Genomic DNA, 16,638 nt, shown 5'->3' on the forward strand with positions numbered 1-16,638 from the left:
CGTCAGCGATGGTGTTTGTCGAGATTAAAAATCGAGTTCGTTGATCTTGAATTTGGTGCGCAGAATTAGTGATCTTCGGATACATTGTTCCCGTGATTTCTGATAGTTTAGGTTCCGATGTTTGCTCAGAGATATACTTCTAGATAAGATTTTAGGCCCAAATAAAGTGATATCTTCGTGGAAATTTATAGAAGCATAATCTCCCAAGTGTTTTTAAACCCATGCAAACTTTTATCATCGTAGCTGTCTCTCACAGCCTCCGAGGCCATAAAAACAGTCTAATTTCCTATCCAAAAAGTTTCTCCGCGTTTTGGCTTGCTCGAACGCGTATTCGTCCGCGACGAAGCGGAGAAAAGAAAGCGACCCTTTCCGTGACGCGTTTGGCGAAAGTTGCGTACTGCTGAATAAACAAGAAGCGTTAAAACGACTCGCTGCTTTTTCACAGATCTAGAGCTAATCGTGCTTTTTAACGCCATGAAATCCTTAGTCATCTGTTTACAGAAGTAGAATAATTTCTCTGAACGAGTCGGAGAATAGCTCGAATTGCCTATCGATTTTTAATACGATGAGCAATTCTCCGCTTAAGTTCACGAGGAATTCCAGAAATTCTATCAAGAGTTAAACATGTAAATAGTTTAATTCCTCGCCTTATATTTCTTTCTGTAACAATTCATTTTTCGAGCTTTATTTTGTGAGGGATGGGTTGGAAATTGTAAGGCGAGGGATTGATTTTTTGATCGAACGTGTACCGAAGAATCCTTATGCACAGACAAAAATTCATATACGTTATTTCATGCGTCCGTGGCAAGCTTTCACTTTCACATTTTTTTTTCTTTTTTCAAGCAATTAATCGCGCACCACTCGCTACGATTTTCGCAGCGACCGTGTACCTTCTTGCTCGCGCCTTTTTCTGTCCATAGCACCGTGAAAATTTCATTATTACCGGTAAATTTCCAGAAGGAGAATGACGCGGTTCTCTCTGGAGTCGTTCCGAGTCGATTCGCGTCGGTTCAAGGTAGAAACAACGATCTCTGGGTCAAGAACGGCATTGAACCGATACGATCGCGATAAGACCATTAAACGAAACATTCTTCTGATCATTCAAAGACTACATAGTTCTCTTATTAAAGAAATGTTATTCTGCGTTAAAGAACCAGATACGATAATTTTGCTAACAAAAAAAAACGTGTGTTAGAAAGTTAAAGAGGTAGAGATGCATGCGCGTGTGGTGTGTAGTAAAAGTCTAACATTAATAAAGTAGGTTGTCATTTTGTAAATTTCATTGGCTGCCGGACGATGAACTGACGCATATATGTTTTTGTGTGTAACATAAAGATTGCGGCCTGCTTCTGAGAGAGGAGCTCCTGGACCACGGGGAGACCGATCGGTACGCTGGCTGTAAGGCGAACCACGAGACGCAGTCGTCGGCGAAGACGTCGCCAGGAGGCAGAAGCAAGTTGTCGAGCGAGTCACCGTCCTCGGCGACTTCCACGTCCGGCACCGCGTCTACGGTGGCAACGGCATCCGGGTCATCCTCGGCGAAGGAGGACCGAGCTATCCTGAGCAGAAGACAACGCAAGAACCGCACCAGAGCACCGCGAGATCGACGTCGCGAGCTGTGCGACGACGAGCACGAGGACGAGCAACCAACGCAGCAGGAGCATCACCGGCATCACCATCGTCGCCAGCAGCATTACCCTAACAGCCCGTCGAGAGACTGCGAGTCGGTCGAGATAAGCGGCAGCGAAGGCCGCAAAGCTGGCTCCAGGAGAAACAAAGCTCAGAGCGACTCGCATCGCGAGGAGAGGAAGAACGAAATCTTCCTGAGTCTTCAGAGAAAGGAACTGCACCATCTGAGCGACGCAGCCCTCGCCTCGTTGCTCCGCAGATACACGCTCACCGGGGAGCAGCTGGCTCACCTTGGCTACCCCGTGGAGTGCAGCTACTTCCCGGGCTTCGCAGTGATAATAAATTACCTGCAACATCCCATTGGCCATAGGATTCGTAGCTATCATCATTTGGACGTGAACGCGCAGGAGTTCATACCCGGAAGCGGTACCAGTTCCTGGACGATGGCGGAGAGCGAAGGAGACAGTGGACATTGTAGCGGAAGCTCCGTAGAAAGTTCCGACCTGGAACAAGAAAGTTCCTCGGACAGCGATAAGTATTCGGACATAGGCGAGTCGTCGTCCTCATCCTCCACGGACTACTCTTGCTCTTGGTCGTCCTCGTTCGCTTCCGGTTCTCAAGAAAGCTCCCGAAGGTATTCCACCCCCGAACCGTACGAGCTGGTGGTGGCGGAGCGTAGGTGTGCCAGATGTTACAAGAGCTTCTACGTGAACAGAGAGAGCGGCGAATACTTGCACGAGGAACGGTGCGTCTACCATTGGGGCAAACTACGAAGCGGTCTCGTCGACGGTGCTCACAGCGAGACCTGGGAGTGCTGTCGAGGCCGTGAAACGGCTCGAGGCTGCACCACTGCCAGGATGCACGTGTGGACAGGTCTGGCACCCGGCTACAACGGTCCGTTCGAAGGTTACGTGCACACCAGGCCCGCTAGGATCGTCCCCAAAGATGGTAACTACGGCGTGTACGCGCTCGACTGCGAGATGTGCTTCACTCGACGCGGCCTCGAGTTGGCCAAGGTGACGGTGATCGGTATGGACGGAAACGTCGTGTACGACACACTGGTGAAACCGGACGACGAAGTGATCGATTACAACACCAGATTCAGCGGCATAACCGCGACGGATCTGGCGAAGGCGTCGAAAACGCTCAGAGACGTTCAAAGGGACTTGACTAGTTTCGTTTACGCGGAAACCATATTGATAGGTCACGGTCTGGAGAACGATCTCAGAGCGTTGAGATTGTTGCACACGACGGTGATCGACACGTGCGTCGCGTTTCCCCACTTCCTCGGTTATCCTTTTCGCAGTAGCTTAAAAACCCTGGCGAGGACTGTGTTGCGAAGGGAGATCCAGGTGGCGGAACACGACTCCATCGAGGACGCTAGAATTGTACTAGATCTCATGCTTAGAAGACTACAACACGATCTCTCGTGGGAGTGTTGCGAGCCCTCGTGAAACGACCAACGAATAACGCGTTTATATATACACTCTCTTGGTGACTCGAATACAGTATGTACAGTGAATGGAACTCTGTCGGAGGTGGTGGACCTCGGTACTAGAGAACCGAACGAGTATCGTCGAGTCTACCTACGGTTAACCGGGCGATCACGCGGTCCTGTCGCGCGTCTTGTTCCCTGTCGTTAGTGCGCGCTCCTTTTTTTTTGTTTTTCTTAAGTGTCGAAGAAATGAAAAAAAAGCGCCAACGAGATCTGTCCGGACGGGAGCCACCCTGATTTCCCAGCAACTCTTCCGTCAGTGTTCAGTTCCAAGTGAAGTCTGTGATATGTTACATATATACAGAAAGAAAAAAGCTACACGCGTATGAGCGCGTCCCCGGGTTAAATGTTCGACGACCAGGGACGTGCTTGGTCACTCGCACAGTTAGACTTATAGGCACACCATACCCCATACACACGACTCATACGTTCAGTTTCATTCATGCGATACATTCAGTTTGTAAGGTGCGTCGTTGCCGAGGAAAAGGTTTAGCTCGATTTCGATCGCGACCGCTCGGTACACACGAGTGATAGAATACTTTTTTTATATTCTTTCTGCGTTTCTTTTTTTTTTTTTAACGAATCTCTATTGTAACGTCGACAAAGGCTGTCCATATTTTTTTTTTTTCTTGTTTCTACATCATTGACTCAATTTCAAGAAACAGAAGTACAAACAAGGCTGGTGCGAGATAAAAGAAATGAACAAGAAGATGAAGTGTCATCTTTGCGAATTTAAAGTATTTAAGTCACCCAACGAGCTTCGAATCTGTAACGATATTATGTTCGATACGCTGCGTTTCGATTTTGATTGCGTTCGATTGAACGGTGCACGCGTGCTGCATTTTTTCACCCAAACAGTATACGAGTTACAATGCAATCTTGTTGATTTTTTGAAACGTTCGATCGAGTACTACGGTCACAATTGTTACATTTAAGAAAACGACAAAAGTGTGACAACACTAATAAAACGATTAAACAAAAGAAAAAAGCGAATATTTCCTTTGTGTATTTCGATTAAGGTACTCGTCCCATCTGCGAAACGTTTTCCTCGACAAACGCTCAACGGGTACACACACACGTTGATAGTAGGTATCTCGTGCTTGACATACTTTCATTGAGATATTGAATACAGAGTGTTTCAAAAAAGACTATTCTGTCTCAATCTTCGCGACAAAGGAATTCGAAAAGTCCTTTATCGTTTTGCAATCTGAAGCTTCGTTCCTGAGATGTTAATGATAAAAGATCGCCTTCCGGTGGCGCCATATTTGAACGTGAAGCGAACAGCTGATGCGCGGGCGCAGCAATAAATACTTAACGCGCTATGTAGTAAGCGATCAGCTGACCGGTAAGATTTCAAATGGGAAAGTGTTCGAATTGAATTTCCCGCGTAAAATGTTGTAATACGTGGTTGGGTCCGAAAGGGTTAAACGCGGTATCTCGAGAACGAAGCCTCGTATCGCAAAACGGTAAAGGACTTTCCGCGAAGAATTTGTGGTATTTATGTTGCAAATGTTTTTTTAAAACACCCTGTATATATGTGTAGACACATTTATACTCGTAGGATGAACGTACACGTACACGTTTTATACCTTACGACCCGTCTCATGCATATTTCATTCAGCGTTATTTTTTCGTACACGTACGAAGCGAGAGGAGGACACGCGGCGTCATTGATGCTGGTAAGTGTCTTTCGGGCTTCCACCGAGCGGTTTGCATTTAAATTCTCCTCGAAAAACGACGTCTAGAAAATGTCGCTAAAACGAGGACAACGAATCCGAGATGGATTTAAGGAGTTTTTGTATACTTTTTAGTTGTTGTTTCTTTTCTTTATCCATTGACGACAGCAGAATCTTCGAGCCTCTTCTCGAAATCGTGCGTCCTTCGTTCGCCGCGTGATCGCCGTCGAATTTTCGAAAAGAGAAAGAAGAAAAACACACGATGTGTCTTATCATTCGACACACGGTACGTGCCCGTTTCTCATTGGCTCGACCATTTATCGATCAACTACTTTTTTGTCGTTCCGGACGAGGAACGAACGTGTGCGCGAAACAAGAGCGTGGACAATTTTATAATCGACCGCGATTATAAAATACGCAGGCGCGCGCATTTGGTCAGGTTTCCGTTTCGTACGTGTCGACGCGTGTAAATCATAAGCGGATCGAGCCTGAGAACCACGTGCCCGATTTCGACTCACGCTCAAAATCACACACATAATGTTCCGTGATTTTATATACAATGTTTATTGCGACATTAGCGAACCCTGTGTGCCCCTTTGCGATATAGGCTGTTCAAACGTTGCTACTTTGCTCAGACGCATTTTGTTATTGGTTACAAACCTCTTTAATTGTCACTTACAAATATTCGCCACACGTGTGGATTCTTATGAAGACCGTGTAGGATATCTGACATTAAAACTATAGTAACTTCCAAGCCTCAAGAAGTTCTGTGAATCATGGATAAGTTGTGCAACCTGTTTTGAACAGCCTGTATCGATACACAATGTGATACCGTGCACGCGGTCATAAGTATTCAACATTTTGTATACCGACCCGGGGAACTAGGTTCCCGTGGTAAAAATAATCCTCGGGTCGTGTGTTCGCCAACTCTTTTACTTAATCTTACCCGCCGCTTTTTCATTTTTTATTTTAACGCGCTGATCGCTTTGACTTACTTTGAGGAAAGCATATCAGTTCATCTATGCGATCGACGCGTTAACGTCACCATAAATATTGTCTGCATCCTGTACATATATCCATCTCCCGTGTTCAGATACTTTTTTCGACACGTCTTTTGTAATTCACACTCGAAAGCAATACAGTGGTACCTCGATTAGTTACCGATCATGGAATCATGACCTTGACACAAATTTTTTGTACGGTGAACTTTGTAAAATTACCTTTTACTTTGTAATTAATGTGACTGAAAATTGTAAGTATTTTGGAAGCGAGTTTCTCAACCTTGAAGGATCGTAAAATGCTTACGGTTTTCATGAAGAGATATGTGTAATCGACGTTCTACTGTGTTAAATCATCGCTTTGTAAATAAGCGCACTATTTATTTGAGCGACTAGCGAAAAACGGAAGTATGTACCTGGTGGCATCCTCGAAGAACGTTCCTTTGAAATTGTGCTGTGAAGGGTCTGTTCGCAATCCATTTTCCGCTGCATTCGTAATCGAAGATCATTGAGGAAAACCCAGAAGACGTATGCGAATCGAAATTAAAACGATCAAACATCGAACGATTTACGCTATTTAAGCAATGTAATTTATACAAGGAAACTTTTGCTACCAAAAAATATACGATCTACGTTTTTAAGATACCAGAATTGTTTGGTGCGAATAAATTCGATCCATGAATCATTGTTGAAAAGATACACCCACTTCTTTTCGTTTCTTTTTTTCTCTCTCTTCGAACGTTTCCAAGCGAAGTCACTTTCAAAATATCGTCGTACATCTTGCGGAACGATCAACTTATGCATTTCAATATGGTCGACGAGATCTCCCTTGCTTATTGAGAAATTTTTCCTACGTTATCGCCGGTAGAGGATCTCGTTCCTTTTTCAGAAAGATTGCGTCGGAATGATGGTTTCTTGATGAATCATCCAGCCTTGAAACGATCTTGTTTAAATCCGCGCGCGTTCCCGGATGAAATTCATGAATTTATCGAAGTCATGAAAGAGAAATCATCCCCGTCTTATTCTTATTATTATTCGTGACTTACGAGAAAGACGTCGTTACAATGGGACGTACGAAAAAAGAAAACAATAAAAGAGGCCATCGTTGAATCCCCGTGAGTCCAGGACGTGTCCCTGAGAGGAAACAATGGAAATACTGCGACAGAGTCTGAAGCATATAATGAACTCTCTTGTTCTTGTCTCGTCTCCTCCTCCATATTTTTTCTTATTTTTTCTTTTGCCTTTGTTTCCGATCCGAGCATGAAAGCGTATTGTGTTAACGCGGAGATTAACCCTTTGCGCTCTGTAATTGTTCTTACGCCTGCTAATTGAATTGCTAAGATATCGTAAGAAGGCTATTAGTCCAACTTTTTGCTTAATTCCACTCGAATTTAAAGGTAATTACATTCGCTTCGGTAATTAATTACCTAAGGTATTTTACATCTGGTTAAATTATAGTCAGTTTCGAAAATTTAAAAACGGTTCTGTCTACCCATCTGGTTAAATTTCAATTAGATTCGAAAAAGGGTTGGCTTTCAAGTTTGCCTAGTTGATCCAGCACGTTCAGTTTTCAGTGGGATTCGATAAGGTTTTAGGTTAAATCTCGATGATGCAGTCATTGACTCTCAAATATATGCAAATTTGGTTAAACCGAGGTTTGGATAAGCTTTTGGTTACATTTCGTTGATTCGGTCGTCGACTTCCAAATATATGCAAATCGGCCGAGTTAGATTTATACGGAGTAAGATTACACCCTGCAATAAAAGGCTATAATCTTTATTAGCCCTCGTCGTTACACTCGTAAGTCCGAGACCCTCCCCAATAAAGCAATAAGTACAACGAAAATTTAGATATTTAACATTTAACAATGTAGAAGATCCAAAGTAACAAAGCAATCGCAAGGAATAAACCTTAATGGTTTAGCTAAGTCGAAACTTTCCAAACGTTTATTTCCGTCGTTCGAAAGCACTGTGGTTACGTAAGATTTAACCTCGCATGATCGATGAATAGAAGACCGAATCGCGGCGATCGTTTCTTGAATCCATCGTTCGGGATGAGGAGCCGGGACAAGGGCGTATCATTGGAATCGTAATTCGTTTGTGCCTCGATGGCAACTTTGTCGATGACTGCATCGCCCTCGTTTTGTCGATACAGTTGCACTTCGTCAGGTAGACGTCTCTATTTTCTTTCGACATAATCGCAAAGCCTTCTAATACGTATCGACTGCCACGAGTAACAATCGAGCTTCGATTTGTGCTGCTTCGGTGATGAGGATCGTAGTTTGTCACTGCCAAAATTTCCACTGCTTGTCCATTTATTTTAATTCTATGTCCGCCATAATGCTCTTAGGCACTGAAGAAGCCACGTTCAATCTTGTATTCGTATAGGATAGTTTGGAATAGAACTTGAACAATATTAACACTAAAACTACCAAATGACCGCTCCATAAATTTCTTATTGTAAGGAACACATTTTGTTAAAGTACATTCTTTAAAATCAGCATTGATTTCCATCAAGATAAAGAATAAATTTATGTTTGGTTGTTTATTTATTTTCTAACTTCAAATTAAGTACACATACGTCGGTAGGTTTAGTGTCAATTCTGAATGCTTTCTGTCTCTCTGAGAGTCTCGTCCAATATTTTAAAGGTTTAGCATCAGTACTCTTCATTAATATAATGAGTCAATTTCCCTGTAACCCGTGTCCTAAAACCCAGTACGAACGGGAAAGTACTTGTTCTAAATTGCAGAACCTGCGAAAGTAGACTAACCAGACGAACTAATTGACCAGTATAACTGGTTACCTCTTTAAACCGAGCTTTAGCCTAAGAAAGTAGACTAATATCATCCGACCAGTTTAATTGACCAGTATAACTGGTGCTAGTAAATCATGATAGGAATATAACCCGGTTTAAGGTTACACGTGGTCAGAGGTCGCACGGAAATTATTGAATGAGAATCGGCGAGATCTCGCTATATTGCCGTGGGTTATTAGGTTTGGTGATGGAAAAGAAAAGCAATATCTCATACTGCCTTAGGGTAATCGTAGGTTAGATGCCTCGTATTCGCTGTAGTTTATTAATCTTCGAACGTCGAAAAATCGGTATCGTGATAAACGGAAAATTTAATCGTAATTATAACGTTCGTTAACTAATCGGAGGACATAATTGCCGCTCGTGAGCATAATCACAGCCTTCGTACCATTTCCGCGTTAGCCGGTTCTCGACAATTATTGGCAAAGAATTTCGTGAAACTTTTATTCCGTCCTGGAAATACTTCGCTAAGTATCGAGTCAAAATTTTAATAATCCAGAGTGCAAAGGGTTCTTGAAATTATAGAAAGTCTCGATTTGTGAAAAGGTACAAGCATTCAAAAGAGAACGTCGCGAGACACACCAGTTTTAGCACCACCCACGAGCTTTCACGAAAGCCTCGAAGAAAGTTTCAACCCGTCTCGTATTCCTCGCGATATGGTTACATCTCATAGTCCCATCGAACGCAAAGGTCAATCGTTACATCATTTCGTTCCGGGGAGATCTCGGCTTTCTTCCGCAATTTCATCCTTTCTCTTCTCCTCGAAAATTCGCGACTATTAATGAAGCAAAATGAGAGCTTATACCTTGAGAATCTGTCGAGGATTGCTCTAGCAATAAAGTTTCTTTCGAAGCAAAAATCAAGTGTGTACCAGAAGTACTTGTTATCGAAGCTGTTATCTAATTAGCAATCAATTTTTAGGAAAAGAAATTTGGAACTTTTGAGATGTTATGATTCAATGGGGAACGAAAGGTAAATATTTGTTGAGCGACTGCGTGTTCGTTCTTTTGGGATTTATGATAAAGATGCGTACTATGTATATCACTGCTTAAACACGGTGCTCTTTTTCATCGAACAGCTGTTTTCGTTATCTGGGAATCGCTTGTTCGTGCAGGCTATCAAACTCGAAATTTTCGGTTTTCGATTCAGTGTCAAGGTGACCGTGTTAACATTGTAAACGCGAGCCTTCACGATCGCCAGTATCTGTTCCTGTTATCTTAGAAGGAAGAAATTGTAACGAAACAAATGTTGATTTTCCTCTTTTACGAGCTGTACAATAATTTTAAGGAGCGATTTCCTATGTAAATAACTATGTGAAGAAATTAAATGACAGAATTTGTAAAAATTATCTTCTTCTTTTGAAATCCTGACAAACTTCACACCATTAGATTACTGATTTCGAAACATAGAAAGTCTGACAAAATTTCAATCATATAAAATACTTATTTCACAATGTGAAGCTTAAGCTTCGACGAAAAATATTTTCATTGTAAAATAATCCATTCGCAACTTAGTGTCCATTAGCAACTATCCGCACACTCTAAAATTATAATTTCAAAGTTTGTTTATACAGCCATTAAACTTTAAACTTTGTAGCTGAAGTGCTATAATAGTTTCGAAATCAGTCATTGTTGTAGCTGATCTTCGAGTTTTCTGAAAGTTCGAGCTTTAAATTTATGTAAGTGCCAGTTCAAGATACAGTGTTATGAAATCGTGTCAGTACGCTTGGATATACGAGATAGAAAAGTGATATTTCACTTAGAAACTTCTTCCCTGGAAGGAAGGCTTTTCCCGTACGTGGGTCGAACTCTTCCTAGTTGACTATATAACCAGTGTTAAAAAAAACACCATAACCGGATTTGCGTACAAAGGGAAAGCGCTGATCTTCGTTGAACGTGGACATATAATCTTCCACAAAGTACAGTTACGAGTCGTTATCGTAGCACGTACGTAATACGTAAACGCGTTTCCGACAAGCGTCATTATTGCTCCGAGAATACATCAAGTGATTACACAAATTAATTGATAAATTTTTCTTCGAGTCTTCGCAATTAATCATCGCTTAAAGGAACGGCTTTCTAGAAATCATTTTCTTAAAATACGACATAATATAAATATTGACGAAATTTCGTGTTTCCCCAGAAACATTAAACAGGTTTTTTTGCAAAACCACATTTTTAATACCGTGTGACCAAAACATCTAAAAAGCACCCGACCGATTTACTTTAAACAGTGAATTTATTTTGGAGACCAAAGTCTCAGTTTTATTACGATCTTTTTCGCCCGGTTTTTGTGTGAAAAAAGAAATGAGTGACTTTTTGTAGGTGGATGATCCTCCGGTTATTCGAATTAATTCTCATTCTTTGAAACGCAGTAGTATTTTCCATTTACCTGTTCGAGCAGATGCATCGCTAAAATAATTAGAGAATCCCACCTTTAGATAATTCACGAAGACAAACATCGAAGAGATAAGAGAGTTACGTTCGATAACTTAAACGGCATACGAGGTTCCTCAAATATTTAAACGGTACACCGAATGATAATGTCTACTAATTATTTCGAGTGGTTCATAAATTAACTTGTACTTATTAACACGTTCGAACGAGAGGCTGACGGTCTCACAATACCTCGCAATCAATTATCATAACATGAAAGATCCTCGCTTGATAAGGCAAAAAAATACAATAAAATATATTTTGTTAAGATCGGCTTACAGTCGCGAATAAATTCCGCTTTTATGATCTTCCACGTCGATATATTCCTCTTTTTCTCCTCTGCGACAACAGTAACTATTATCACAAGATAAGCGAAGTTATAGCGAGGCCTAATACATATCGTCACAAACATCGTAAAACGACAATGTTCCAAGTCCTACAGGACTTACCTATCGGTCCCAAAACATTTCATTTTAGTGTTTCATATTTCAACACTTTACAATTTTATTTAGCTCTTTATTATTGTGGTATATTATGGCTTGAAATTTTTATGCGTCGACCAACTGCGTATTTGCTCTTTAATTGAGCTCTCGATAGAAAATTCTACGACTATTTGCTAACGTTACGTATATTCAAATGCTGCACAGGCGAGATTTCTTCTGCGTCTATTTCTTATGCTCGTCAGCCTTAATTATCAGCTTTAATTATTAGCAAGTTTAAATCGAAATGGTTCTCGCTTTCAGTGGCATTTCGTAACTCGTTACCTTCGATAAACAGCTCTTTCTCGAACAACAGTATTTAACGCGTATTTTCTTTTTCAAAATGTCTTAAAGATTGACTGATAAGATTCCGCGGATCTCCCGGAACATAATAACATTCGTTTTTTATTGCAACATGAATATTTAAGATTATCTTCTCTTCTATTTCATGACATTGAAAAGATCCATCCATATTTTTATCGCGTACGTAAACTTGTTTGATGCTAAGCAGAACTTCTGTTTTCCAAATTCATTTGTCTTGCGGCGAAGAGAAAGTAAGAGGGTTATCTAACAATCGATAATTTTATATGAAAAACGTTGCTAGTCTTCTACAGGCATTTTCAGTAAACGCTTTAATATAACGCTTCACAATTTTATGTCTAACCAATTTGTCTCCGCTTACGACAGCTTTAAGGCCACTTTTAACCAGCAAAATCAAAAGCTGCAGTAATGCACGTAATTTACACAGGTGCGATAGTCAAAGTTCGACGTACACGGCGCGTCATGCAGACACAGACGGTAAATGTGATCAATACTATCGAAACGCTCCTGGCTAAAAGTTCGAACAGGGAACAAGTTGTATAAAACGTAATTATTCCCTACTCGTTTCGTTATCACGGCAGCACGCGTATCGAATGGTCCTTGAGCGAGTACGAGAAAAGACGCCCTGCTGGTTATCTGCATGGAAAACGCCGATAGCCTAGTCTCTGTGGACACGTTCTTACGAAATTTCCTCATGAATCTCCGCAACGACGTCTTGACCATTTCTGTGACGAGAAGCTGTGTATTTGTCGTTTCGATTATCGAATGATTTTAAAGCACAACGCGAAGTCGCGCGCGTTCTACGCAATCGTTACGCAATCCATCTATTATTACTTCTTCTTGCGTAAAATCCCTTAAAATCCTCCACTGATTCTCCCTTCGTCCACTCAAATTCCAAGCTTTCCATAACCCGTTCTGTGGGATCGAAATTTCAAGGTCCACCGACTCTATTAAGATTCCCCTCGATTAGCCGGTGTGAAGGACTTCCGGGGCTGTTGGCAGAAAAGAAATCATTAGACTATTATACAAGTTCATTTCGAATTAACAAGTAACTAGATTCGTAGTTAAATAAAGACTTAGAAAAATCAGGTACGAATAGTGTGAACCTGATCCCTAACATGTTCAACTAAATGAACTGAATCTACGTCCCTATACTCCCAGATTCTTAATGTTCTTGCATCTTTAATAATTTATAACTCAGGTACCTTATAAAATACTGGAGTACAGAGAAAGTTTAAATAAATAATTCTCTGTTTCCTTGGTGTTTAAACTAATCGTGCACCGATTGTTAAGCCGCACGATGCTCAGCCGATGCTTGACTCCGCACGAAATCCCAAAGTCCTTGGTTTTAAATAAAACTCGAGTTCGTCGTGTAGCAGAGGCTCTCGGACACGTTGGTGTCACTGAAACATCGGACAAATTTATGGTATAACGAACGTGTAAAGATGGGAGGGGAGTGAAACGAATGTTTCTCCGATGTTCTCGAGGTGGACAGTAAGAAGGTTTTTACGCGGGTCAGGGACGTTTTTCGGAGGCGTTGCCTCTTTGATATATGCCCACGATAGCTACGTTGATGCCGCTCTTTATTAACAGGCACGATGTACAAAGCCGGGTTGTTGAACCTGACGATTCTACCTCGAAGAAACGGATTATTCGAGGTGAACGATCGGCTGGTCGATCGACCAGGGACCGAGATTTAACACGCGAATAACGTTAGAAACTGTCTAAAGGCCGACTTCAAAATACGAGCGAGAGATAACGCTAGCTCGGTCTTCTTCTGGACGATGATCTTACATTCCTGACTTTTTTCGTCTGTCGAGGACACTTCGAGATCGCTGAATCCGTACCGTTATGGTTATAGACATTCTTTTTCGGTGTTTTTTTCTTCGATCGTGCGAGTGTAAAGATACATCAATTCTCCTTTAGTCTCCATTAAGGTTTATTATCGGCTAACTTATCTTTCTAATGCCATACGCTCTATAGACTAAGGTAATAACGTACTCGATATCTGCTTTCGTCAGCTTATGTCTCGTATCGACCATTTCGCGACATTGTAATAGTTCAATCCGTTATAATACAATTAAAGAACAAAGCAAACAACACGATTTACAGTCGCAATTACGATGCAGCCTGAATTGTGCGGATAAATCGTGATCGGAATTGGTAAAGATTCAAGCGACATCTTCGATCTACCTGACCAGCGAAGCTACTGTTTGCAGTTCTCCGAATCCTTGATGAAACGCTACGTATTAAATATAGTAGCGATTACGAGCTGCTGACTCGTTCATTTGTCCAAGGAGGAACACCTTCGGTTATTTCGCTGGAACCTCAAGGTTCTGATCAAAATCTCTACAACGACAGAGTCGAGATCATCCGTGGCCGTTAAATAATAATCTTTGCACGGATCGTCCAGACGGTCGAGCTAGTTCGACGAGGAACAGAGAGGATGCTGTTTTAACCAGGGCATGTCGGCCAAAGAGATAGGAGCATGTTGCAAGGAGAAAATCTCCAGGTTTCGTGCAGCGCAACAACTTTCTTTCTTCGGATAAGGCGCGTGGGTACCTGGCGGGTCTCGAGGAAGTGTTTCCTATGGTAGAAACGAACAGGAGGCGCGGAGACGCCAGGGAGGACAGGAACTTTCTCCACCTCCGTTGCTCGCAACTCTATCTTGGAAATCGTGGCCCTCTTCTACTCGCAGTTTGATGTACAGTCAATAGCAAAATATAGGGAAAGTGGCGGCATAACCCCACCGCTCCCCTCCTTAGCAAATTTTCAAATTTTCATACATCTGAAAATTCCAAAGATTTTTCACTTATCTTGAAACTCGAGAATCGACGATAAAAATAATAGTAACATTATTTACTTAATTGTGTAGTTTGCAAGAAGATAGTTAGCTGATAACTCGAGTATACGTAACGTACAATTAAAAAATGCAATAAAGACGATTCGATAATGCTATAAAAACCGCGATCGTAACCGTGGAAACAACATCGGAAGTAAGTGAAGAATAACAGGACGAATAATAATCGTCGAGATAACGGTGGTTAGTTTACAGCAATTGATATCTCTTGCGGTATTTTGTGGGCCAACAAAACATCTTTGACGTAATACGATACATGCTTCCTGCACCAATGTTTATTAGCTGTATCGATTTTATCGTTGCTTCTTGAAAACGACGTGCATCATCGTTGAAAGATTCGAAAACGTGACCCCTCTTTCGGGGGCTACGCGCATGCGCGGAACGAGTTCTATGCATAGTGGCAAACGTGGTTTCTCTAGGGAAAGTTTACGTAGATTCCCTAAAATTGAAGGCAAATCATCCTTCTACATCCTTATAATTTTCTTCGATGACTGAAATGTGGTTCTTCTGAGCAATGTAATTATATGATAGCGGGACGAGCATTTTACTTACATCTTGATGAACATTCTAATTGCAAGGCATCGTTTAATTTTCCGAGCCACTTAATATTTCTTATTGGCTGAATAACACTGTTATCCAGTTCGACGAGCTCGCTCGTGAGACACCGATCGCGTGATTCATCATTTAGCACGATTTTATCTACTTTCTTGAAAAATTTCTCCTTCGTCTGGCTGAGAAAAAAAGAAAATGAAATCAATTGTATCGATTACAAGTACTAACCTAGCTGTTAACCTTACTTTATTCGCTTGCGAAAACTAACGATTACGTTTTACGAGGTTAAGTTCGGGGGGTTAAATGCTTTGTTTCCATTTTATCCGTGATCGATCGTGTGTCAGATGGATCATGAAAGATAAGTTTTTATCCTCTGCAAAGACCTTTTCAGGAAATAATAAGTATTCTGCGGTGCATCGTGTTAGTGAAATTTAAAGAGATTTGCACACCATAGGTAATTGCTTGTTGTTGACAGAACAGTTACGATAGATGTCCTACTTCTTTTTAAAGTTTCAACGAGTCTTGGCGGCGCTGAAACGTCCACTTGTATTTCATGCCACGATGGCGAATGTAGGAGAACAAAGTCGCGAAAGGACGGTGAATTTTCGCTGATGACCAATAGAAAAAACTGCGCTAGCGATAGGCTGCCTAGAAACACGAGAGCATTAAATATTCCGGAGGTAGGTTAGGCTATTGTCGATTGAGAAATCAAACGGAAGACACGAACGTGGCTCACGTCGTTTGCCGATTGCGACATGCAGTGTTCGTCGTTACGTCAATTTCTGGCTCCATATATTATCGATCAACTGATATACCGGGCTTTTTCACGTTTATCCGTTTGCTAACTAAAAAATTCGTGCATATCTTACAAATATTTTCGTGTTTAAATGCCAGGGTATTATCAAAATACGTGTTTATCGTGGTCGAATCGACGTCAGTCGTTGTCTCGATTTTTATCGACGCAGTGACCATTACGATAATCGAGATCTTCGAGATCATTGACATAAGAGTTCATGTTTCACCATCGACACCATTCCGTGTCGATATTGCTCCATTATCGAACGTCAATGGTAAATGTGACTTTACGAGAAATAAAGAAGCGAACGTGTTCCAAGAACAACCGTGGCTGAATTAAAAACCAAAGTTAAAAGAATATACTCGGAATATCATGTTTTTAAAGTATTTCCATGATAAAAATCTACGTGTATTGCAAAGCAAGTGTGAACTACAAGGAAATGATTTATATTTAGTAACTCGAATATTAATGTCGGGTATCGCTTTATTGCAATGTGCTACTCTCGTTCACCCCAGTCACGCTTTCTCCGACTAGCGCCAAACCGATCTGTTTTTCCGTTTGTACGATCTCGGCAATTATATTTTA

The 16,638-nt window shown here is 41.5% G+C and overlaps 1 protein-coding gene and 1 long non-coding RNA gene across 14 annotated transcripts in view; one reads left to right on the forward strand and one right to left on the reverse strand.

The window, feature by feature from the left end:
* The window catches only part of LOC100879718 (transducin beta-like protein 2), a 36,262-nt gene that overhangs the window by 15,211 nt on the left and 4,413 nt on the right, over positions 1 to 16,638 (forward strand). For 3 of the 4 annotated variants that reach the window (XM_076537152.1, XM_076537151.1, XM_076537153.1), the window contains exon 3: positions 1,336 to 6,497. The exons of the other annotated variant lie outside the window; for it this stretch is intronic. In XM_076537152.1, the coding sequence (XP_076393267.1) occupies positions 1,336 to 3,083 (1,748 nt within the window). In that variant the 3' untranslated portion in view covers positions 3,084 to 6,497. Of the gene's footprint in view, positions 1 to 1,335; positions 6,498 to 16,638 lie in introns of those variants that run through there. 4 annotated transcript variants of the gene reach the window in all.
* On the reverse strand, positions 3,685 to 16,206 carry LOC105663840 (uncharacterized). Of its 10 annotated transcripts, none has more exons than XR_013039865.1 (6): positions 15,985 to 16,206; positions 15,503 to 15,905; positions 15,258 to 15,436; positions 14,709 to 15,196; positions 13,051 to 14,633; positions 3,685 to 12,837 (listed from the first exon to the last, which is right to left on the reverse strand). It is a non-coding gene; the product is annotated as an uncharacterized LOC105663840 (long non-coding RNA). The 10 variants fall into 10 exon arrangements; XR_013039866.1 differs by having other exon boundaries at positions 15,503 to 15,640; positions 15,707 to 16,206; XR_013039871.1 differs by having other exon boundaries at positions 13,051 to 13,248; positions 14,408 to 14,633; positions 15,503 to 16,206.

This window comes from Megachile rotundata, chromosome 11 (assembly GCF_050947335.1).
Source record: "Megachile rotundata isolate GNS110a chromosome 11, iyMegRotu1, whole genome shotgun sequence".
Lineage (NCBI taxonomy): Eukaryota > Metazoa > Arthropoda > Insecta > Hymenoptera > Megachilidae > Megachile > Megachile rotundata.